General features: G+C 47.9%; 1 protein-coding gene across 2 annotated transcripts in view; it reads left to right on the top strand.

Moving 5' to 3' along the window:
* HEPH (hephaestin) overlaps positions 1-21,141 on the top strand; it is a 65,451-nt gene extending 44,310 nt beyond the window's left edge. For both annotated transcript variants that reach the window (XM_084813370.1, XM_084813371.1), the window contains 10 exons: positions 818-1,030; positions 1,721-1,937; positions 4,029-4,168; positions 5,755-5,886; positions 6,312-6,418; positions 8,265-8,490; positions 15,320-15,459; positions 15,926-16,088; positions 16,890-16,922; positions 20,107-21,141. In XM_084813370.1, coding sequence (XP_084669496.1) covers positions 818-1,030; positions 1,721-1,937; positions 4,029-4,168; positions 5,755-5,886; positions 6,312-6,418; positions 8,265-8,490; positions 15,320-15,459; positions 15,926-16,088; positions 16,890-16,922; positions 20,107-20,351 — 1,616 coding nt within the window. In that variant the 3' untranslated portion in view covers positions 20,352-21,141. The remainder of the gene's footprint in view (positions 1-817; positions 1,031-1,720; positions 1,938-4,028; positions 4,169-5,754; positions 5,887-6,311; positions 6,419-8,264; positions 8,491-15,319; positions 15,460-15,925; positions 16,089-16,889; positions 16,923-20,106) is intronic.
* Positions 21,142-24,941: the final 3,800 nt, after the last annotated feature.

Genomic DNA, 24,941 nt, shown 5'->3' with positions numbered 1-24,941 from the left:
GGATTGTGAAATAGGTTCCTGTGGGTGCTGTGAACGGGGTTCGAAGGAGTGGCTGAGTGGGTGGGGCCTTATGCTCAGGCTCTGGGGCAGCTTACTTGTTCCTGGCCATGTCTCCCCTGACAGCCATCGGTTGTTGGTCCCTAGGACAGTTTCCCAGATTGCCAAAGGTGCCGTTAGCCCCAAAAGGTTGCCTGCCGTCATCATGGCTAACAGTTGCTGATGGACCTCACCTCCTCCACAGTTGTGTCTAATGCAGCCTTCCCCAAACGGGAGCCTGCCAGAGGTGTTCGACTACAACTCCCATCAACACCAGCCAGCATGGCCATGGGCCTAGCCCCTTCAAAGCCCTCTAAGCTAGCTGCCCTCACCAGTTTTTTGTGGTAGCAAATTCTGTAAATCCGTTACGTTTTGTGTGAAGAAGCGCTGACTATGCAAAAGTAATGTGCGGTCTGGACAGCATGACACCGCCTTGATGCATTTGTCTAGGATGATGATGTTCTGAAGGGATGTTACCTTTACAACAAGGGACACCATCTTGGCAACCATGAGCTTCACTTCCAATCCTCGTGCTGAGGAAGCAACAACTGTTTGCTTGGCCGTTGTTGGGGTGACTGCCTGGGAGACTGGTAGAATTCGGGCCCAGAGGCATAAGCCAGAGATGATTTCAGGAAATGAGCTCAAGCCAAGCCCACAGATACTGGCGTTCCCAAGAAAACCTGGCTGCTTAGTAGTACGAGATTTGGACAAGCTCTTAGAATCTCATAGCCGATGGATAACTGTTTGTTTTGTTTCTAATACTTCTTTTTTCTTGTTAAAGCCATTAATGGGTTCATGTTCAGTAATTTGCCGCTCCTGGATGTATGCAAGGGAGACACTGTTTCCTGGCACCTCTTGGGACTTGGGGGTGAAGCTGACGTCCATGGAGTCACCTTCCAGGGAAACACAGTCTTGATGAGCGGGACGAGGCGAGGTGGAGCCAATCTCTTCCCTCACACCTTCGCCACAGCACTCATGCAACCTGATAATGACGGTAAATGCCCTTTTCCAATAGTAGGTTGTCTCTCGCTAAGGTTCACACATTGGAGCTGTTTCCTATACCACTTTTAGGATGAAGGCAGACATAACATTTGTAGAGCAGTGGGGGCAGGTTGGAAGCTCTCTCAACATGTTTGGTACAAACAGAACTTTTCTTCTCCAAAATTGAGCTGGGGGTTGGGGGGGGGGCACAGTCCTGCAAGTCCTCTGTGGATGGCACCAACTGGCTGGTGCCCAAGATGTTACCCAAATACCTCTCAACTCCCCAGAAACCCTGGAGAGGTTTTGCAATTTTTTTTCAAATGTTGCTGTTGTTTTTAAAAAAGGCAAAGGATAACCATATTAAGGTACTTGAGGCAGTTGAAAACAACATTTAAGGCAGATTGCTGGAAGCATTGTTGATCAGTCCTTATGCAAATGGAAAAGTCAGGAGCAAGGGAGGTTTCCACAGGTGACTTCTCTTGAGATATTACAGATGCCCTCTTTGCACTAGTGTAGCCTGCCCCAACCTGGTACCTTCCAGACATGTCAGACCACAACTCCCATTATCCCCAGTGGGTGGTGGTGATGGGAGTTGTAGTCCAACCCAACTGGAGGGCACCAGGCTGCTGAAGGCTGCCCTAGCATAACTCTGGTGAAGGAAGGTGTCTGCCACGCTGGTGACTTTGTTTATGCTCCCCTCTAGGGACGTTTGAGGTGTACTGTCAGACCAGCAACCACTACCAGTCTGGGATGAGGGGACGTTACTCAGTTCAGCAGTGTGGGAAGAAGGCGCCCAAGTTTCATGGCCAACAGTACGAGAGGGTGAGGACCTTCTACATCATGGCGGAGGAGTTGGAGTGGGACTATGCTCAAGATCGTAGCTGGGAGCTGGAAAGACACAACACTTCGGCAGAGGAAAGGTACAATGGCTGCTTCGGAAGGGGTCGTTTGTGGTTCACCTCCTTGAAATGAAACACTTGTCTCACAAGGCCTCCCCCTGCCCCTAAATCTGCTCCAGGCCCTCTGCTGAAAGGCACATTTATTAAATTGCCTAGTGAGTGAGGACTATCCAATTCTGGGTGCTGCACTTTAAGAAGGATGCAGACAAACTGGAACAGGTTCAGAGGAGGGCAATGAAGATGGTTGGGGGGATGGTAAACATCCATATGAATCCATAATTAGTTGGAAACATGGTGATTTCATAATGTCCATTGTGCTGCTACCGCATTGTTGTCCAAAATAAATTGCAATTGGCGATACATTTCATTTTGTAGTTTTTCAGTTTAGGCTTCTCAAAGGCTTTGGGATAAGTGTTAGGTTTAATATTAGCGTCCACTCAAAATTTCATGAAAATGGGTTAAACTGTGTGGCTGCAAGAGTACATTTATGCTGCTCAGAAGTTGGCATCAACCGGCTTGGTTTCAGGGTCGAAGCTAGAATGCATTGCTTCAGGACAGGCAGATTTGGATTCAGCCGGTCAGAAAACATCAAACAAATTCCCTTCCAATAGCCTCAAACTTGGGACATCTCCCTGACTAATATGGATGTTTCCTAAGGAACAACTGCATGTGGCCAGGAGCAGTGGACAAGGTTGAGTGACAGCCCCCTGCCCTTGCTGGCCAGATGACACTCGAGATCACATACTTAACCCTGAAGCCCACATCCCCCCTCACAGTTGAAAGCCAGCCTATCCGAAGGAGCAGCGCAAGTGAGGTCTCTCCTCCCCTCCCACATTTTCCCCTGCCCCACTCTACCTGGCTGCTTGGTGGCAAAGCATCTGGGGTATTCTGAGCTGCAGCTGAAATGCGGCCTCCAAGTTCTCCTGGTTTCATACCTTTCCTGCCTCCCTGAATCTGTGCATGCAAAACACAAAAGGACGTGCCTGTGGCTTTTCAAAGTATGGAACTTTCCTCCCTCCATTGCTTCCCAGTGCTGCAATATGGAGGCAATACTTGAGGCCTCAGCTAGGTGGACCACTTAGGCGTGATGGCCTAAGGAAAGGGGGCAGAATCAGGGGCCAAATCCTGCCTTCCAGAGCTCCCCAGAAGGCCACTCCTTTTTCCCCATTCTCCCCAACCACTCATCATTTGGTGGATTCTGGGCTCTTTTCTCCCATTCTGAAAGGTTGAATTGCCTCTCTTAAGGCACAGATACTGGCAGGAAGAGTTTTAGGGTGCAATTCTATGTATATATAGACAGAAAAGGCCCTGCAACTTCCAGGATCCCCCAGCCAGCAAACTCTTCCTGCCAGTATCTGTGCCTTAAGAGAGGCAATTCAACCTTTCAGAATGGGAGAAAAGAGCCCAGAATCCACCAAATGATGAATGGTTGGGGAGAATGGGGAAAAAGGAGTGGCCTTCTGGGGAGCTCTGGAAGGCAGGATTTGGCCCCTGATTCTGCCCCCTTTCCTTAGGCCATCACGCCTAAGTGGTCCACCTAGCTGAGGCCTCAAGTATTGCCTCCATATTGCAGCACTGGGAAGCAATGGAGGGAGGAAAGTTCCATACTTTGAAAAGCCACAGGCACGTCCTTTTGTGTTTTGCATGCACAGATTCAGGGAGGCTGGGGCATGCGGGAGTCATAGGACTTTTTTCTGTCTAACCATCCATAGGATTGCACTCTTAATCTTTAGCCTTTGCCCCCCCTGCCACTGAAATGCCCCCCCCCCGCCCCCACGAGCTTCTCCTAAATGGAATTCGATCCTCATGCTAAAAGAGGTTCCCCATCCATGGCCTAAGGGTTTCCCAAAGTCATTCCTCCAAAGTCAGCAAACAAACAGTTCAGAATTTTAGCATTTTCATTCCCACCAGCGCATTGCAGATCCCTACTGTCTCCCTGATAAGCTAAACCTCTCCCTGGCAACCCGTGCAGCCCTTTTCTCAGCTTGGTTCACATCTGTGGAAGCCTAAGATAAAATCCAACCAAAGCAATGAGCTGGTTTGTGCACAGAGGGCGTGTTGTTTTATTAATGCCAACAGAGCATCATTAACACAAAAGGGAACTTTTCGCAGCTATGGCAAAGTATTTCTCAGCTGTGAGAACGGACTCCTTGGGTCCAGGTACAAGAAAGCCATTTACAGGGAATACACTGATGGGACATTCGAGACCCTAAAGAACAGGACCGATGGCGAAGAGCATCTTGGGATACTGGGTAAGAATGGGCATGCGTTGGGGGTTGCTTTCATTCACTACAGATTGTGGGCTTCTCCACACAGGGCTATATCATATGATCAAGATTGGTTACTCATGGAAGTTTGCAGGTCCTTTACACAAAGTCATCAACCTCCAGGGCCCCTCCCATGGTTTATGACCTTTATCCCCCCTGTATAAAGCGCAGGGAAAGTCTGATTTTTTTTCCTAGTATGAAGCGCTTTCTTTGCTGACTGTACTCCCGTAATCCCACAAAGAATCTGGAAGCAGCAGTCCCGGTAAGGGTGTGGGATTTTAGCCTCATGTGTTGAAGCCCTGAGTTTTAACACATGCAGCAGAATGCAGTGCTAAAGATTCTGAGGTGGTAGAATGGATGACACCATTTCGGAGTGCAGGTGGGGGATGCCGCTGTTGAATGCTCCCCATATAAAATAGTCTCTGCATGTAAAATCTAACACATTATGGAGAAAGATTCATTTCCTGCTGTACTAGTGTTTTTCTTAGGAAAATTAAAAATGGGATCCCCTCACCTGCGGTTTGAAGTCTAATCTATTAGAAATGTGCCACCTTGTTACCACTTCATTTCTCTGCATGTGTAAACCAGACCTTAAGCTGGGTTACTCAAATATAAAGTTATCATCAGGATTATGTCCTTAGACTCCAGATTTTTAAATGACTGGACATCCAGACACTGGGGTGGGGGTTGTCTTTTTAGTCTTTGTAATGCTTGCTCAGATTTAGGCAGTAGTCCAGACATCTCTCTCTGCTCTGTTTTTTTCAATGGCTTCTCCTCTATTCCATCACAGGCATACATCTCTGAAAAAACCTTTGGTGTGGGTTGTGATGTAATGTTGTTATGCACTATGTATTGTGGAGTGGTTCTGTCCATCCCAGCTCTCCCTGCCCACGCTCCTTTTCCAGTGGTGTAGTGCTGCTCAGTTTGGAGGCGCAGCACTCCCCATGACAGCCCCCATGGCCACACCCCCAGGGAGAGTCCAAACATTCAGGCTGCTGTGTGGATCAATATCAACAAATCCGTTCTAGCCATTTTCGTCTCCACCAGGAGCAGGTCTTTGGTAAAGCTGATGGATCTTACTTGCCCATTCGAGACAAAGCCACCCCAAAATACTTTGCATTTCAATAGGGAACAATATAATCTTGCTGGGAAAATTAATTTCCCCCAGCTGCTGTGAGGATTGCAGCTATGTTCAGAGGGAACAGGGGATTCTGAGTGGGGCAGCACATGACATCCCTGCTAACAAAAAAGCGTTGGAGCTGCATCTTTGCGAGTCCCGGCTCTGCTGCACCGCTGCCCTTCCCCCGTGTATAGGAACATCCAGACTATGACACTGATTCTCTGAAAGTGTGCATACCTCCAGTTGCATGGAATGAGTATGTGCAATTCATGTGCTGTCTTTGCACAGCCACGCACAACTCCCAAGATTTTCAAAATTTATACTGTTTCTATCATGAGCCATTCTGTCACTTATGAATTGCTTTCAGGAGTGCATCTTTTTTTGTCTTTTCCTCGCCACTGTACTGATGACATTATCTGAATTCCCTAAAGTTCCTCCTTCCTGTCTCCAGGTCCTTTTATCTGGGCAGAAGTGGGAGATGTCCTCAACATTGTGTTTAGGAACCATGCTACCCGGCCTTATTCCATTCATGCCCACGGAGTATTGGAAAAGAGCAACAGCGACTCAGAAGTAGCCATGCCTGGTGAGTCTGTGGTCCAGCCGCCCAGGAATTGCACAGTACTGGGGAACAATATACTAAATTGGCCGGAAGACACCCTATTTGTCTTAGGGTAGCATTGCTGAAAGTAATTCAACTCAGTTCCAAAAGTAATAAAATGCAGCCTCGATTTGTTAAGAGAACTGTACATCAAACAGGAGGGTAGGCAAGCTATTGCTCAAACTGCAGGTGTTGCAGAACTAGCTCCCAGAACCTTGGACAAACTTTGCCCTGCTTGTAGGTGCTGCCACTGTATGCAGTTGCTGTCGTAATTCTGAACACCCCATCTCCTGGCCCGGCACATCCTCTTAAAAATTGTTACATGGTGATTGCCCACTTCTTTTGTGGGGGAAATACCCATGAGAAGGACTTCATTTCCTGAAGTCTCTCTCTCTTCCTTTCTTTCTCAGGTGAAATTGTAACATATCGGTGGGATGTTCCTGAAAGATCTGGTCCAGGACCAAATGATTCTGCCTGTGTATCTTGGATCTACTACTCCAGAGTGGACCCTGTAAAGGTTTGCAGTTTTCCATTACCTTTTGGATGCAGGAGATGCCACCATGGGATGAAACTCCCCACCAAGATGTTAATTCAGATTAGGCCTATATCTGCACAAGCACTTGCGGGCTGGGCTCACACGTCACAAGAATCCTGGCGTATCATGGATGAGTCAGCCTGCTTGTGCACACTCACTGCTGGATTGCTTCTGCATGGCTCCTCCTGCAAGTGGGGATGGCTACACAGACTGCAGGCGCTCCATCTGTGGTTTACCATGACGTGCGAACCAGGTGCTCTGACTTGTCACTCTCTGGCCAAGCTAGATTCATATGCCAAGAACAAACCATGGCTTATGACTTTGGCTTGTTTGGGGAAAGACAAGTCAGAGGTCCTGGTTCACACATCACAATAAACAAGCTACGGACAGAAGATCTGTGCTTTGTTTAGCCACTCCTGCTTGCAGGAGGAGCCAAGTGGGAGCGACTGAACAGCATGCATGCACCAGTGTGCTGGCTAGTTCATAATTTCTGGCTGAACATCAGGAAACACTTCCTGACTGTTAGAGCAATACAATAATGGAACCCATTCCCTAGGGAGGTGGTGGGCTCTCCCACACTGGAGGCGTTCAAGACGAGGCTGGACAGCCATCTGTCAGGGATGCTCTGACTTGGATTCCTGCACTGAGCAGGGGGCTGGACTCGATGGCCTTGCAGACCCCTTCCAACCCTACTATTCTATGATTCTATGATTCTATGATTTTATGATTCTATGATTCTATAATAAGCCAGCATACTTTAGCATGTCAGCGTGGCCAGTGTGTAAGCAGAAGCCCTGAACTCACTATCTGTGCAACAAGAGAAGGCAGACGAGAGAGAAGTGAATGTGCATGAACCTCCCTTAAAGAGGACGACGTATTTCTGCTTTTCTCTTTCCCTTTGTGAATGATATTGCACTCTATGTATGAACAGTACAGAAGTGAGATACTTACTTCCAAAGATACTTCCTTCCCCACAGGTGTCCTAAGCATGGTTCGCCTTTGATCAGGTGAATGCAGCTTATCTGTCACCTTTATGACTGAGTGTTGCCTTTGTCCTGCTTCTGTCACACACACACACACACACACACACACACACTCATTTATATACCACTGTATTTGTAATTTGCAGTGTTGCACTTGTGCATGGTTCCAACATAAACATGTTTATTTTGTACAACATCATGGGTTTAGTTGTTTAAGGTTGCATGCACCTGCCAAATGTGTATGCGGCCTTAAAAAGTGTACTGTGGTGTGACTGAATGAAATGGGCTTGAATGAAAACTGGAAGTGTGCCTGCATCAACTACTGTAGTCTTAGTTTAAACCCATGATGCAGTGTGACTTTGGTGGCTCCCAGATGGAGGACGGCTAGTGCTACCAATCAAAATACATTGTGCAGCTATTCTGTCTTTTCCTCCTTAACATCTTTTTGTGGAAAGAAAAACGGCTGAAGTAGTAGTGGGAGAACATCAGGAGTTACAAACAGAAGATGGTGCTATCTGGGCCCCTGTAACATTCCGTGAATGAGGCAGGGTGATTGCATAATAAAAGCCTCGTCTGGAAGCACCCCTAGAGAGAAGAACTATGCATGCAGGAAAACCTCCTGGACCTGTAACTGCAAGTGAGCGATTAGAAATAAAGGTGGTGTGGTAAAGAGAACCCGTCAAAATCTGATAGGGTGGGTGGATTTTCAGTGGGAATCCATGGTTGTGGCCCTCAGAAATAGACTTTGGGGCAGAATTCCTGCATGCAGCACTGTCTGTGAGGACCCATGTGGCATGCAAGAGTCAAGGAAAGCGTTTCCACTGTTCCCTGTGCTTTTCCCCCAGGATATGTTTAGCGGCCTCATTGGCCCCCTGAAGGTCTGCCATAGAGGAACTCTGGATCTTGATGGGAGAAGGAAAGGTGTAAGCAAGGAGTATGCGCTCCTGTTCTTGGTTTTTGATGAAAATCAGTCTTGGTACCTGGAGGAGAATGTGAAAAATTATGCCAAAGGGGATTGGAACCATTCCCATCGCCAGGATGAAGAATTTGTAGAAAGCAACAAAATGCACGGTACTTGGCTTCAGTCTTTACATACTGCATTAGCTCCATTCATTACTGCCATTGCAGTTTGAAAAGAATTGTGTGGAATTGTCAGGATGAAAAATCAGGATGTTACTTCTCACTCTCTTTCCCTGTTTCTGCTAGGTGAAGATGTTTTCATCTGTAAAAAAAATGTTCAGATTCATTTCTTTAGGGCTCTCACTGTAAAAGCTCAGCAAATGTAGGGATATAACATACCTTTATAGAGCAAAGCAGGTACTTTACCACTGAACTATGGCCCCTAAGAACATAAGAAGAGCCCTGCTGGATCAGACCAAGGGTCCATCCAGTCCAGCATTCTGTTCACACAGTGGCCAACCAGCTGTCGACCGGGAACCCACAAGCAGGGCATGAGTGCAACAGAACTCTCCCACCCATGTTCCCCAGCAATTGGTGTACATAGGCTCACTGCCTTTGGTACTGGAGGTAGCACATAGCCATCAGGATTAGTAGCCATTGATAGCTTTTTCCTCCAGGAATTTGTCCAACCTCCTTTTAAAGCCATCCAAATTACCACATCCACATCCTGTGGTAGCGAATTCCATAGTTTAACTATGCGCTGTGTGATCAAGTCCTTCCTTTTATCTGTCCTGAATCTCCCACCAATCAGCTTGATAGGATGACCCTGGGTTCTAGTATTTTGAGAGAGGGAGAAAAATGTCTCCCTATCCACATTCTCCAAACCATGCATAATTTTGTAGACCTCTATCATGTCTCCCCTGACCCTCCTTTTTTCCAAGATAAACAATCCCAGCTGTTGTAACCTTCTCTCATAGAGGAGATGCTCCAGTCCCTTGATCATTTTAGTTGTCCTTTTCTACTTTTCCCAGCTGTACAATATCTTTTTTTAGGTGTGGTGACCAGAACTGTACACAGCATTCCAAGTGTGGCCGCACTATAGATTTGTATAGGGGCAGTATAATATTGGCAGTTTTACTCTCAATTCCTTTTCTAATTATGCCTAACATGGAGTTAGCCTTTTTTACAGTGGCCATACACTGGGTTGACTTCTTCATTGAGCTGTCCACCACAACCCCAAGGTCTCTTTCCTGGTTGGTCACCGCTAGCTCAGAGCCCATCAGGTTTTACTTGAAGTTGGGGGGGTTTGCCCCAAGATGCATCATGTTGTATGTTGCAACATGTCTTTTTGCTTGCATTGAACCACATTTGCTATGTAGATGCCCATTCTCCCAGTTTGGAGAGATCCTTTTGGAGCTCTTCGCAATCCCTTTTTGTTTTAACCACCCTAAATAATTTGGTGTCATCTGCAAATTTCATCACTTCACTGCTCACTCCTAATTCCAGATCATTTATGAACAGGTTGAAAAGCATTGGTCCTAATACAGATCCCTGTAGGACCCCACTGTTTACTTCCCCTCCATTTGGAGAATTTACCATTTATTCCTACTTTCTGCTTTCTGTTCTTTAACCAGTTACTGATCTGTAAGAGGACCTCTCCTCTTATTCCATGACTGCTAAGTTTGCTCAGGAGTCTTTGGCGAGGGACTTTGGAAGTCCAAGTAAACAATGTCTACCAGATCACCCCTGTCTACATGTTTACTGACACTCTCAAAGAACTCTAAAAGGTTAGTGAGACAGGACTTACCTTTGCAAAAGCTGTACTGATTCTTTTTCAGCAGGGCTTGTCCTTCTATATGCTTACTGGTTTTATCTTTAATAATGCCTTCAACCAATTTACTCGGAACAACGTTAAGCTAACCGGCCTGTAATTTCCCAGATCCCCCCCGGATCCCTTTTTGAAAATTGGTGTTACATTGGCCATCTTCCGAGAGGCTGATTTTAGGGACATGTTGCATATTTTGGTTAGAAGATCAGTAATTTCATATTTGCGTTCTTTGAGAACTCTAGGATGGATACCATCTGGGCCTGGTGATTTATTCGCTTTCAATTTATCAATACAGTTGAGAACTTCATCTTTTGTCACCACTATTTGCCTCAGTTCCTCAGACCCCCTTTCTGAAAACATCAGTTCAGGCACAGGTATCCGTCCTATATCTTCTGCAGTGAAGAAGGACGAAAAGAATTCATTCAACTTCTCTGCAATCTCCTTGTCCTCCTTCAGTACTCCTTTAACTCCATTGTCATCCAATGGTCCAACTGCCTCCCGAGCTGGTTTTCTTCTTCTGATATATTTAAAGAATTCTTTACTGTTGGCCTGGATGTTGTTAGCGATATGCTATTCAAAATGCTTTTTTTGCATCTCTTATTGTCTGCTTGCATTGCCTTTGTGCAAGCTGGTGCTCCCTTTTGTTTTCCTCACTTAGGCAAGACTTCCATTTTCTGACGATACTTCTCCTTTCTTGCTTAAGAAGATAACCCACGGTTCAACAAACAATCCACAGTTCAACAACAATCCACACTCAACCACTGAATGTGGGTTAGCGTGTTGTCTGAACGGCTGCTATGTGTCCATCTAGCCCGGTATTGTCTCCTCTGACTGGCAGAGGCGCTTCAGATCTCAGGCAGAGAAGGATCTTCTTCCCCATCCTCTGCCACCTGATCCTTTTAACCAGAGGTGCTGGGAATTGCACCTGGGTCCTTTGGCACTCAACGCTTGTGCTCTCTCTTAAGCCACCGCCTTCTCCCCATCATTATACTGTGACTTTTCCTGCTTCCACCGGCAGCAGCCAATGCTGTCAAGAGCGAGTGGAGAGACATGCCACATGCTGATGTGAGGCTATGTAGCGCGTTGTACTAGATGTTGTACAGAGGCAGCCCAGGGCTGCCAGTGTGGGGGACTGTGGCGTCTTTTTCTAACACTTCCCTGTCAGTTAACCTCCCACAGCTGGCAGTGGCACACCTGGGAAAGGGAGAGTTGGCCCTCTGTCTCCAGAAGCACTGAGCACACACATTGCGCAGGGAGGAACAAGGAAGTCTCTCAGACTTCACAACGAAGGCCCTCTTCTCAGAAAAGACACCCCTGGCCGATCTCAGAATCCGCCACTTTGCAACGACTCGCTGTTCTCTTTACCTCAGTGGAACCCTTTCCCTGGGGATGAGCTGCCACCTTATATCTACCCTTATTGCTTTAGGCTGACTTGTTCACTTGCAGGCAGGGCTTGGCTCTAATTGTCACTAAGTGCAAAATGAAAACCTGGTGGGTGGCAATTTACACATGATTAGTTCCTGAGAGGAATCTGTGAAAGACTCAGGGAACGCTCTCGGCTGTGGCTTGAATTCCCTGTCGCTGAATCAGTTGCGGAGTGAGAAACGTAGGAAAGGGTTGTTGAGATCAGACACCTGCCCCCCCAGTTGCACGGCAGGATCAGCCCTCCTGGAAATCAATCCGTGCTGCCCAAAGCGCAGCCAGCCTCACGCAGTGAGTGGGCGCACTGCCGAAGGACGGAGGCTTCCCGGGCAAACGGCCCACAGATGAGCCAAGCTGCAGGAGGAGGCAAATCATCCCCCACTACCACAGAGCTACAGGCCAGCATGACCTGGAGAAAGCTCATTTTTGGCTCCAGATAGGATGGATAGCCAGATCACACATTTGAAGGGGCAGAAAGCCATCCGCACAGACACCCCAAGAGAAAAGTAATTGGGTGCATTCAAGGCCACCCAACACCCTTTTGCTGGTTGCAGCAGTTCCTGATGCCTCAGAAGCAGTAGGGTGCAAGCACCCTAAGATCCAATATATGTCGTCTTTCACCCTATAGCCATGCAGATATCGGTACTACATTCTCTACCTGGGGTGGTGACGTATGAATTTCCAAGAAAGAGGAAATGGCTCCCCAAAACAGAGGACAAAAGACGACACACAATTGCATGAAATTTGCATATGCTGATTTATATGTATAGATGCAAATTTAGAAATAACTATTATGATTTAAATACAGTAAACCTCACCTTAGCTCAGAAGACAGTAGCCAGGTGAGCTGTGCCTGCCTGCTCAGTCTGCTGTCCAGGAGCGAACTGTTGATGGGCAGCTTCAGGGCCCCAGTTGCTCTCCCTTCTTTGGGTTCTTTGTTTTTAAACCAGAATGGGAAAGGCAGCCCTTCGAGTAGAGGACTGTAAAAGAGGACACGTGTCCGCTCTGTCTCTACATCCACATAAATGCCTGGGTCCTTGGGTGTGGTGTGGTGGCTAGAGTGTTGGGCTGGGAGCCGGGAGATCCGGGTTCTAGTCCTCACTCAGCCATGGAAGCTCACTGGGTGACTTTGGGCCAGTCACAGACTCTCAGCCCAACCTACCTCACAGGGTTGTTGTTGTGAGGATAAAATGGAGAGGAGGAGGATAATGTAAGCCGCCTTGGGTTCCTTGCAAGAGGAAAAAGGGCGGGATATAAATGCAATAAATAAACAAATAAATAAATAAATAAAATTGCACTCCAGGCCACAGAGAAGAGCCTTAGAAAAGCCTCCGCCTCTTGGCAGACTTAGCCACGCCTAGGGAGGTACGAAAGTCACTTACCTTTTCACGAAATTTGATTCGAGGTGGGGGGGAGGCGCTCCACCGTCGCCGTTTGCGTCCCTGCAGTCAGCTGTGATAGGCTACGTAAATGTTTACGTAGCCTATCACAGCTGAGTAAAAAAAACCCACGTGCATACGCAAATGGCGGTGCCCATGGGCGCCGCCATTTGTGTTCCTTATTTTGGCACATCTAGTCTACGTAAACATTTACGTAGACTATGGCAAAAATAAGGGGAACGCAAATAGCGTAGATGCTGCGCTATTTGCGTTCCCCTTATTTTCGCCGTAGTCTACGTAAATGTTTACGTAGACTAGACGTGCCAAAATAAGGAACGCAAATGGTGGCACCCATGGGCACCGCCATTTGCGTATGCGCGTTTTTTGTGTGTTTTTTTTACTCAGCCATGATAGGCTACGTAAACATTTACGTAGCCTATCACGGTATTTTTAAAAAATCTAGCCGTGATAAGCTACGTAAACATTTACGTAGCCTATCATGTTTTTTTTTTTTTTTTTACTGGAAATGGTGACGGTGGCAGCCGGTCGGAAAACCAGGGGCTGCAGCCGCCGCTGCCAAACTGCCGCCGAACCGCCACCGGAGCCGCCACAGCCAGGAAGATTCGCCCAAGGTAAGTCCCATCCCGGGAGGGGGCGGCGGGGCAGACCGTTTCACCACCGATTTCAGGGGGCCGAGTGCACTGGCATTCGGCCTCCCGGAGATTCGTGGCGAAATTCTCTGACATCCCTAGCCACACCTGTCTTATTCCTTGGGGAACTGAAAGCTGGAAATGTCTGCCAAAGCCTTTTCAGATGTATTCTTCCCAGGGGTGACCATGTGGCAAAAGGAAACATGGTTGCCACCTTTGTTGCTGGTTTTGCTCCTGTACGTTTAGCATGGGGGTGGGCGACTTCAGGAGGTCCAGGTGTTACAAAAATTGTGTTCTGTCTCTGGTAGACTTATCCAATTTGTTTACCAAGAACGAGTTTTATTCTGCAGAATAAGGCAACCTTTGGGGCTAACGCTCCAACAAAGATCACAATCAAGTAATGTAGTTTATATAGGCAAAGTCTCTGGGGGCTGTCTTACGCCTGCTCTCTACTAATTTCTTTGTCTAGCTGGGGGGACTCAGGCATGCGAAGAGAGAGGCAGCAGAGAGATAGTCATGTACTCTAACGTAAATACATTCTTGGCATTCCTGAGTCTCTGATAAGGCACTGTGCCTTTGTTTAGCATGACAATTTCACACAGAGGTAGAATAGACATAGCCTAGCTTATAAAACCATGGGATAATAAACATATTACAACTGAAATTTCTATAACACAGGGGCCATTTTGCTCCCCCCCCCCCCCGGGCTGCACTCCTGCCACTGGCGCCCTGCGGAATGCAGCGGTGCCAAAAAACCTGCTGCTTTGCTGGTGATTTGCAGCAGCAGACCACTGCACAATACGACAATGGCCAAATTTAACTTGAGAGCAAGCGACATTTGGCCGTTGTGTTCGACTGGTGTGTGTTTTACCACCATCCTGCATGTTAACAGTAGTGGTGGGCTGCGGGGGCTGCAGTGGGGGCCACACATACCATGCCAGCCACATGCCCCTCCCCACACTTCGGCAGCCTGCCATGCCAGTGTTTGGCGCAGGAAGCGTTTCCCCTCCTTCCTCCAGCTGGCGGGCCAGAGCCTGCGCCTTCTTGGCGGAAGAACCGATCCCCGTACCTCCGTGTGCAGAATGGCTTTCGATCCAAAGCTCTTCGCATGGCAAGGCCTGTCCCAACTCTCGCCTGATGGACATCACGTGGCATCATGGCCTGCCTGGGGCCAACGATGCAGCGCATCATGGCTGCACGTAGCGAAGTCCCTGCAACCCTCCTTGCAAAGCACCCTCGGCGGGCCCCACTTTGCATCAAAGAGGGTGTGGAGGGCCAGCTGTGCGCTACCCTATTCCAGCCCGTCATTCTTCCTCTAAAACTCCCCCTGCTGCCAGCTCCAGCCAAGAAATGGAGACAGCATCTCCATGAATACAAGACTGATAAAACCCCAGATGATTAGGATGGACTGACATCTCAGCCTAACCTGTGGCTTTTAGCCTCCAGCTAGGTTGCCATCATCTTTATGGACAGTGGCTCTGTACCTTTAACAGCTGTGTAACAGGCAGAAGTCAGCTGGTGAAGCTTTCCCCTTCACGGTATTTGCTGTTGAAGTTTCTGCCTGGCTCGCAGGTGCTGATGGCGTGGCCCTTCTGCCCATTAAAGCACAGAAACCCCACCCCTGCTCCCTAACTGCACTTCGGGGTGCTTCATGAGCAAGCGGGTGTGGGGAGTCAGTCCGTGATTTTCAGTGAACAAACCATCCTTCCTTCTTTTCTTAGCCATCAACGGCAAGCTGTATGCAAACTTGCCTGGGCTGACGATGTATGAAGGAGACTGGGTGAACTGGTATCTGCTGGGAATGGGCCAGGAGATTGACGTGCACACGGTTCACTTCCACGCTGAGACGTTCGTATACCGGGTGAGAATCCCCAGCTGTTGACCAGCACCTGTGTGGCCCTCTTGAATTTTAGCTGGTGCAGTTAGCAAAGCTTTCCACATGATTAGTGAGCAGAAGAGCATATGTGACCCCCACCCCCAAGACATCTGTGCTCTGCCATTCTTCATAATTTGAAAAAGAAAGAAGCCTTTCAGCAGATTTCCAGTGATTTGGGGTGGGGGCTCCAGTGTTCTGCCTAATTTCTTGCCCCGACCTATGACTATCAGAAGCAGAATAAATCAAGCAAACCTGTAAAACTGCAGAATAATGTTTTGCAATCCAAGGAAGAGTTTGCTTAAGTTTCCTAATTTAGACAGGTTGCAGAATTCTTTTTTCCTGGCCCAGAAATTCAGCTTTCCTTGGTGCTGGCAAGTAGCTAAAGATCTGCCTTATAGGCACACACACTGTTCCAGACTAACGCTCACTCTCTGCATCCCTTGTGTGACAGAGCGGCAAGAGTTACAGAGCAGATGTGGTGGACCTCTTCCCTGGGACCTTTGAAATGGTGGAGATGCTGGTTGGCAACCCTGGCACGTGGCTGCTTCACTGTCACGTGGCTGACCACATCCATGCTGGCATGGAGACGCTTTTCACCATCTTACCTAGGCCAGGTAAGGTGGCAGCAGATGTCGAGGACGAGGGCAGCCTGCCTGTTGGGCACCCCCCACCACATCGGCCATAAACACAGTCAGGGTGGAAGCCCCATCAGCAGAAAGACCCCAGAACTATGAACACAGGGCACCACACAGGTGGAGGAAGATAAGGGCCAAGGAGACAGGGCAATCTTACCTTTTAGTTTTTATTTATTTAATGTATTTTTATCCCACTCCTCAGCCAAAGAGGCTCCTTGAGCGCCATACGTATAATCAGTAAAAGGAGACAGTTCCTGCCTGCAGGTTTACAATCTAAAAAGACACGACACACAAGGAAAAAGGAACGGGGAGGGAAGAGGAAAAAATAGTCATTCAGCAGGGCTGGTGGAATGGCCCCACTTCCCCCTGTCATCTCCATCAGTACAGCATGCCGGAACGGCTGCTGCCTGCCTGAAGGACTCAGGTGGGGCAGCAGATATGAGGCAGTAGAGTAGATGCGCCTCCCTGGCTGTAAGGAGCGGACAGAGACTCAGGCACCTGGAGAGTAAAAGCCCTCTGAAGTGAGAGCCTAGCAGGGCTCTTCTGCTCATTTCAAGGCAAATCTCTCTCACAGACATAACACAGGGGTCCCAGATAGGGGTGTGCCGCCCCGTCTTCATCCAAAAAACGTGCTGGGGCTGCATGTGACACCTGATGCTGATGCAAAGGAGTGCCCAGACGTACACCTGCATCGCCCTGCTGCCTTCCACAGGTGCCAAGAGGTTCTTCTTTGTGCTGCCCAAGAACTTGCTACTGATTGTGTCATTTATTTCCTTTCAGATGTGGAGCTTCTGAAAACCAATTCCGATGAAGGTATGGCTTTCATTTCACCATGGGCTCATATTCCTCTGACATACTGTTAGGGACATGTCTGATTTGAGCCCCAGTAAGGTGTCCCCTTTGTCCATCCTTATTCTTGTAATGTTCGTGATGTTCACCCTACTGCACAGTCCAGTGCAGACACACTGCTGGCTCCTTGCAAATCGTGGTTTGCAGGTCTTTTCTCCTATCGAGTGCAAGTTCCCTTGTCACCTTCAACGGTGGTTTTCTGTTACCTCTGCACTGATACTAACCATGGCTGATGCTAGCAAGATTCCCTTGTAGTTACCCATGTTTTGCAAGCCCACTTCAAACTCTTGTTAACTCCCGCCATAGTTGAGCATTAAGTATGGCTTGCATTGGTGCAAATGTAACGCTCACTGAGATGTCAGTGGCCATCCTTTGTCTGGGATTACAGGCTCCTCACCAAGCCTCTTAGTGTTGGAAGCTTCATGGAAACAGACTTAGGCCCAGCTTGGCTGTGGTGGCAAACTATAGGTTAGTGCTACGTGAATAAGCCTGCTCAAGCCTTGGGCTTAAACAGTCCCCCCTTGCTGTGCCAGAGGAGATGTTTGGCAGCATCCACTTCCAGGTTTAAACTAACCATGGTTTGCAATTACATCCTAATTAGGAGCTGTGGTTTGTTTAAACCAGCCTTCCCCAGGCTGCTGCCCTCCAGATGTTTTGGACTTCAATTCCCATCCCCTCCAACTAGCATGGCCAAAGGTCAGGGATGCTGGAAGTTGTAGTCCAAAGCATCTGGAAGGCACCCGGTTGGGGAAGGCTGGTTTAGATATGGCTTATTAGAACAAGCCAAGATCAAACCATCGTTTCTGATCTTGCTTTGTTCCAATATAAGCCACAGTTTAAATTCACCACAGCTCCTGGTTAGGACATAATGACAAACGGCAGTGAGATGCTTCCCATCTGGCAGGGGCCTGAGGAGGAAGCACCCAAGGCTGAGGCTCAAGCAGGCTCACTCACAGGTGGGCAGCCAGTTTCGCCCTGGATGCGGGAGCCTGCTTCCCCTTCCATGGTTTAGCATTACATCTGAACCGGGCCATGCAGAGCAACAGACACACAAGCAGACCAGGAGCCTGAAAGAGCAGAGGTGCAGTCTAGAGCCGGGGTACAATCAGAATCATAGAATAGTAGGGCAGGAAGGGGCCTACAAGGCCATCGAGTCCGACCCCCTGCTCAATGCAGGAATCCAAGTCAGAGCATCCCTGACAGGTGGCTATCCAGCCTCATCTTGAATGCCTCCGGTATGGGAGAGCCCACCACCTCCCTAGGTCATTGGTTCTATTTTCGTCAGGAAGTTTTTCCTGATGTCCAGCCGGAATCTGGCTTCCTGTAACTTGAGCCCATTATTCCGTGTCTTGCACCCTGGGATGATCGAGAAGAGATCCTGGCCTTCTTCTCTGTGACAAACTTTCAAGTACTTGAAATAGGTAGGTGACCTGTGCCTGCCCAATGTTTGGGACTACAATTCCCACAATCCCTGACCATTGTCCATGCTGGCTGAAGCTTGTGGGAGTTGCTGTCCAAAACATCTAGAGGGAACCAAGCTGCCTGGCCAAGAAGCAGTAAAGATTTCCTTTGACACTCCCCACGGAGGAAGTGAGAGCTACAAAATAAAATTCTTAATGGATCATATCTGTAACTTTCCAGTAGGTTTTCACTCTATTAGAGTTCTACATCACAAGTGTGAGAAATATGGGGCACATGGGGATCTGTTTCTGTTCGGCAGCGGCAGTTTCCTCCATAGGAGAGCAATATTTGCTACATGCGCAAACTCTGGTTTGTCGGGGGCCGGTGTTGCATCTGCCCTGAAACAGGGCGTTCCGGGCCCTTGGAGTTGCTTGTTGTCACATCAAGAGGCTCTTGGAGACAACCGGAGTGCCCGCCAAGCCGCTCCTGAGACCTCCGCTGCATGGGCTGGCAGTCATTCAACACCAACAGAGCGGGTTCTGTGAATGCTCTGGCCCGGGCAGAAGCTGGAATTCTGCTTGTGTGATGTTCTGGTGAAAATGGGGGCTGCTGGGGGGCGTGCCACATTCCACCCAGTTTGTGGACATGCCGCTTGGCTCATGAGAGACGTCAGCATGGAGTCAAGGAGCAATATCCATCAAGGTGGTCTCTTGAGAGTCTGTTTTGGCCTCGCTGTCTTGCGGCAGCGACACCCCTGCCAGAATCCCGGGATAGCACAGGATGAACCAACCATCACTCTCGGGCTTATACGGGTTCCTTAGGTAGGGATGGGCATCGTGCGGATGCTGCATGCAGAAGGCTTCATCCATGCTGCAAGGACAGAATAACCGCATTATAAAAGCCAGGCTGCCACGTGCTGGCAGAAATTGGCACTAACGGAAATGTCTTCCGATACCTCAAGCTATCCTGTCCTTTGTTGGGATGGCACAGTTTCTAAGAAATACATCCACTTCAGAAAATTCTTGTTCTGGAGAATATACCTTGAACTCTACAAATAACCAGTGGAGGCTGGTGGCTCGGATTTCGGTGGGGCTGTGAATCCATTCCAGGTTTCAGTCAGATCCAAACAGAACTCTGAAGGAGCTATTCAAGGTGCTGAATATATTTTAGGGTTAGTTATTAGCACCTTGGATAGCTCCTTTAGAGTTCTGGATGGTTCTGACTGAAACCTGGAATGGATTCACGGCCCCACCGAAATCAGAGCCAGCAGTTTCCACTGCAAATAATTCTACCAATGACATTAATATACATGTAAGCCAATGGCGCACTGCAAAGATCACTTTCCTTTCTTTCTCCTCAACCCCTTTGGACAGTTTGATATTCTCCTGGGACTGTACCATTGGGGAAATTATGTTTGAATGTTCTCCTCCAACTTAAAAAAATCTCTCCAGATGTAGAAAGCTAGCATGTAATGGAGAAGAGTTCTAGTCTAGCCTTATTCCTAACCTAGATTTTTTTTTTTTTAATGCAGGGCATTTCTGAGCCAGTTTAATATGCAATCTTTCACCCGCATCTGACACTGTACAATACTGGGAGGATTTACTCACCTTTTAAAAAATAACCAGACCTTTACGCTGAGAGGAGAGCAGTTTTTACTGTTGTTGTTTCCCTCAAGTCTTATGTTCCTTAAATAACTTTGGTTCCTTTTCCTAAAATATGACTTTTCCATCATCCATTTGTTTCTCAGAGGAATCTCCTGAAGAGGAAGACATTTCCCATCACATCCTTTTGTTTGGCTCAAAACTGGCACAAGGGGAAGCAGAAGCCACAATTATTCTTCTTGCAGTTGCCGGGATTGTGCTGTTCCTCATTGCCGCCATCCTTCTGAGTGTGATCGTTTATCTCCAGAGGCAAAAGAGGCTGAGACGCAACAGGCGGTCCATACTGGACGAAGGATTCAAGCTGATGTCTACAAAGAACCGTGAGCTTTAGAAGGGAGTGAAAGGAGCTCTTTGTGGCCTTTTAGCTATGCATAGGGGGAAATATCCCAGAATACCTTTTGGAGTGGGTGGGTCAGATCATGATGGGAGCAATTGCATTATTCTCAGCAAAAGAGTTCAACAAGAAACATTCCCCGCAAGCACCTGAATGTGTTGTTATCGTCCAATGTCATCCCTTTGTAGACATCATGGTTTTATGTGACGGGTGCCGCAGGGCTCAAATTGAGCTCCTCAGCTCCTGTGCTTCTATCTGTGGTGGCTGATCAGAGGATAGAACTGCAGGCAGTTCCAGCTTGGACCTCCGCACAACAGCCTGGAATCCTCCTGGCTCAGCCACCTAGGGCGTCAGCTGGCACCAGAGGACCAATCCAGTGCCACCGTGTGATAGAAAACTCCTAGATCAGCTGCGCCCCAAGCCTTTGGGCAATTGACCACTCAGCGAGGCCACCTGACTCGCCTCCTGCCAGCTTCGGACTGTTGCTCAACTTCTGCCTGTCCCAGTGTGCCCAGCTAAACATCTCAGCCGATTGGAGAGAAGCAGCTGATGTGGGAAAGACTCTTCTTGGCTGGGTTGTGTGGGGGCAAGGGTAGCAAATACTCTATGGACATGTATTTCTGCAGCAAATTATTTTCCTTGCTTAGATCTGCCTTCATGACCTCACCTGCCTTTCCTCAAGGAAAGATAAATGAGGGAAATACTTCAGGATGGCTTCTGTGTGTGTCTCTCTGTCTCTGCTTTCTCCTAACAGACCACTGAGATAAAACTGACATGATTCTAACTGAGTGAACTGGAGGAGTCAATATTTGGTGGTCATGGTTATAGACAAGGATGTGTGTGTGTGTGTGTGTGTGTGTGTGTGTGTGGAGGAGGGGGAGGGAATGCATGAAGAAGCAAATAAATTAGCTGCTATTTGGGGGATAGCAAGAGGAACTCCGCTATGCGGCTGGTACACAGTTGTGTATGCATCATTTGGGTTCTTGATGCTTGGTTACTGTCATGTCTCTATGGATGGGGCAACATCTGTTTGGTTCACATTTTGTGAACTAATATGCAAATCCTTCCATTTTTATAGTTCTCCAAATTTTTGCGATGCAGTTCTTCAATTGAAAAATGCAGACATTAGTGGAAGTAGCAACAAAAAGGCATATAAGTGGAAAGTACTTGAAAAAATGCATATATTAAGGGAAATTGTGTACAAAAATGTATATGAATTTTCATGCAGACTTTAAAAAAAATTGTAAACTGATGTGGAAACAGGCATTCATTCATTCATTCATTCATTCATTCATTCATTTATTACATTTCTATACTGCCCAATAGCTGAAGCTCTCTGGGCGGCTCACAACAATTTAGCAACATAAATACAACAACATGACAAAACACAATATAAAAAATGTTAACATTTAAAACTACAGTATAAAACCAAAGTAAAAACCACCTGCAGTGTAAACTACAGTAACAGATTTAAAAATAACAGAAACTGAAAAACTAAAATGCCTAGGAAAATAAGGAGATCACAACATAGGCACCAGGAGAGTCTCTTTGGGAGGGCCTTCCACATCTAGGGTGCCACAATGGAAAAGGCCCTGTCCTTAGTAGCCACTCACTTCATTTGGTGGAAACAGCCAGGGAATGGCTTCCGAAGGCGATCTTAGGGTCCAGGCAGGTATAAATGGGAAGAGACAATCCATTAGGTAACCTGGTCCCAAGCCCATTTAGGGCTTTGAAAGTTAATATCAGCACTTTGAATTGGGCCCACTGGATTGGAATAACAGCAAGCAATGATGAAAATGCAAACATCAGCATGATACCTTGGTCAGGATTAGAGGTGGATGTGGTAGGCAGATGTCCTAATTCCTGTTCAGTCAGTGGAGTCTCCTGGGAAGCCTTGGCCAAGTTGGCATCTCCCAGCGTAACCTAGCTCACATGGTCACTGTGAGACTAAAATAAGGTAAGGGCCATTGTAGCTGGCCTTTGTCTCTCTGGGAAATAATGTGTAAGAAATCTAAAACTGCATTGAAAGTCTACATACACGGAATCTGACTGCATCTGGACCTACCTACAGTCTTTGGAGACATACAATTAAATCGTCAAGACAGTATACCATTCCCCTTACTGAGAAGGCCCTTAATCATGGTTTGGTATTGTGGTTTTTGCAGTAGTGTAGTGGTAATTTTGAAGTGCAGGCCCTCATCCTGACAGTCCCTATAGCCACGGCCCCAAGAGAGTCCAAATGGCAGGCAGCTCTGGTGTGTGTGCGTGTGCGTGTGTGTGTGTGTGTGTGAGAGAGAGAGAGAACACATAGATACACCTTAGAATCATAGAATCATAGAATAGTAGGGCTGGAAGGGGCCTACAAGGCCATTGAGTCCAACCCCCTGCTCAAAGCAGGAATCCAAGTCAGAGCATCCCTGACAGATGGCTGTCCAGCCTGGTCTGGAATGCCTCCAGTGTGGGAGAGCCCACCACTTCCCTAGGGAATGGGTTCCATTGTCGTATTGCTCTCACAGTCAGGAAGTTTCTCCTGATGTTCAGCCAGAATCTGGCTTCCTGTCACTTGAGCCCATTATTCCATGCCCTGCACTCTGGGATGATCAAGAAGAGATCCTGGCCTTCCTCCCTGTGACAACCTCACAAGTGCTTGAAGAGCGCTATCCTATCTCCCCTCAGCCTTCTCTTCTCAAGGCTAAACATGCCCAGTTCTTTCAGTCTCTCCTCATAGGGCTTTGTTTCCAGTCCCCTGATCATCTTTGTTGCCCTCCTCTGAACCCTCTCCAGTTTGTCTGCATCCTTCCTAAAGTGTGGTGCCCAGAACTGGACACAGTACTCCAGATGAGGCCTAACCAGTGCTGAGTAGAGGGGAACGAGTACTTCATGGGACTTGGAAGCTATGCTTCTATGAATGCAGCCCAAAAGAGCGTTGGCCTTTTTTGCCAATGGAGAGGCGGAGGTGGAGAGACGGAGAGCAGGAGAGGCCGTGGCCGACTTGCTGCCTGGCTCTCGGCCTGTCGGGTAAGCAAGAGGTGGCAATGAGGAGAAAGTGGGTGAGGAGCAAGTGCCACTGGTGACGCGGGCGGTGAGACAGCAGGCTCCCTGAGGGAGGGGAGCCATGGAGGGGTCTTGCCCAAGGACCCCCAGACCCTAGAGCTGGCACTGGTAGAACCCTTTCAACATGGCCGACTTGAGGACTAAGAGGGAAGCCAGCAACCCCATGCTGGTTGAGGGGCATTTCTACACCAGCCTAAAGTCCTGCATTTAAGACGGGGCTTTCTGCTTCCGTTTTAATTGCAGGTTCACGATGACTCCCTTTTCCACCCGCTTCCTTTCCCCCCTCCCTTTCCCCCCTCCTTCTCCCCGTATCTGAGCCTTCCATTATCTTTCATTGACCTCGCTCCTCTTCTTGCCGCTTTCCCTCTTTTCACGGAGGGAACTCAAGCGGAACACAGCGGGGTAATTTGGCAGCTCATTATCTGCGATCGATTTAAAAATGGAACCAAGGGCATTTAGTGCAGGAGACGCCTTGGAGGGTCACGGCAGGGTCATGGCGTCATGTAAAGAGCCGGCAAACTTCTGTGAAGGAGCCATCTCAATCTCAGGAGAAAAGCCTGGTGTGAAGGAGCCCGAGGACTGGCAACGCTTGCTTCTGTGAGGGAAGGAGAACCAGCCCTGAATTCTTTAGGAAACTACTGGAGATCCAATCCACTACAACGGGGTCAGAGAGACATTGCAGTGTCAGCTTTCACACTTCAAAGGCGATAGCAACCGCTTGAATAAACAGAGGCCGGGCAAGCATCAAACTGATGTTCCATGTCCTCCTTTGGAGGGAAGGGGCTCCGGGGTGCTGTTGCCACTGAGCCCTTGACTCAGTGAACACGGCGTTTAGCCACAGCCTTACCTTGCCTCCCACCAGCTCTCTGTAAAACAGAAATCTCTTTCAGAAAAGGATTGTAAAAGAAAATTCGGCAAGAATGGCAGCCGAGAGCGTTCCATAGAAATGACTGATATTACGCTATTTGCTTGCCGAGCACCGCATTGTACTTTGAAATGTTCCTTAGCATAAATCTGCAGCTTATTTGCATGCACACGTCCCTCAGACTAATATTAGAATAAATTCTTTCAGCATTTGATTAAATTCTCTGCGGTAATGGAGGAACTGCCTGGAGAGAAACCTGACCAACTCATAAATATGGAACCAAATTCTACAGGGCAGTGTGGAAAACAGCCTGTATATGGCTGCTAACTCAATTACCAGCTACGGAAGAAGCTGGGCAGGGTTGTTGCTATATAATTAAGAGTTGTGTGAAGGGGAGGGGGAGAGGATTAGGTACATAAATAACCCAGAAAACCTTGTAAACATCAACCTCACCAAGAAATGTTTAATGAAAACCACTGGCTGGTCAAAGGGATACAAGAACAGAAAGTGGGGCATTTGATACAAATAGTTTAACCTGCAAATTAGCCTTTGTTGGGCTTAATTATTCACATTTACCATCTAGCCGAGAAATAAGTTTCCATTTTCTACCCGAGCAAGCAGTTCATTATGCAACTGATGCCCTATTAACTGTAAGCCCAATGATGGTG

The sequence above is a fragment of the Heloderma suspectum genome, chromosome 9 (genome assembly GCF_057233095.1).
Source record: "Heloderma suspectum isolate Gila_16-S chromosome 9, 16-S_ref, whole genome shotgun sequence".
Classification (NCBI taxonomy): Eukaryota; Metazoa; Chordata; class Lepidosauria; order Squamata; family Helodermatidae; genus Heloderma; species Heloderma suspectum.
Note: the sequence above shows the minus strand (reverse complement) of the source record. Positions and strands in the feature narration are given on the sequence as shown.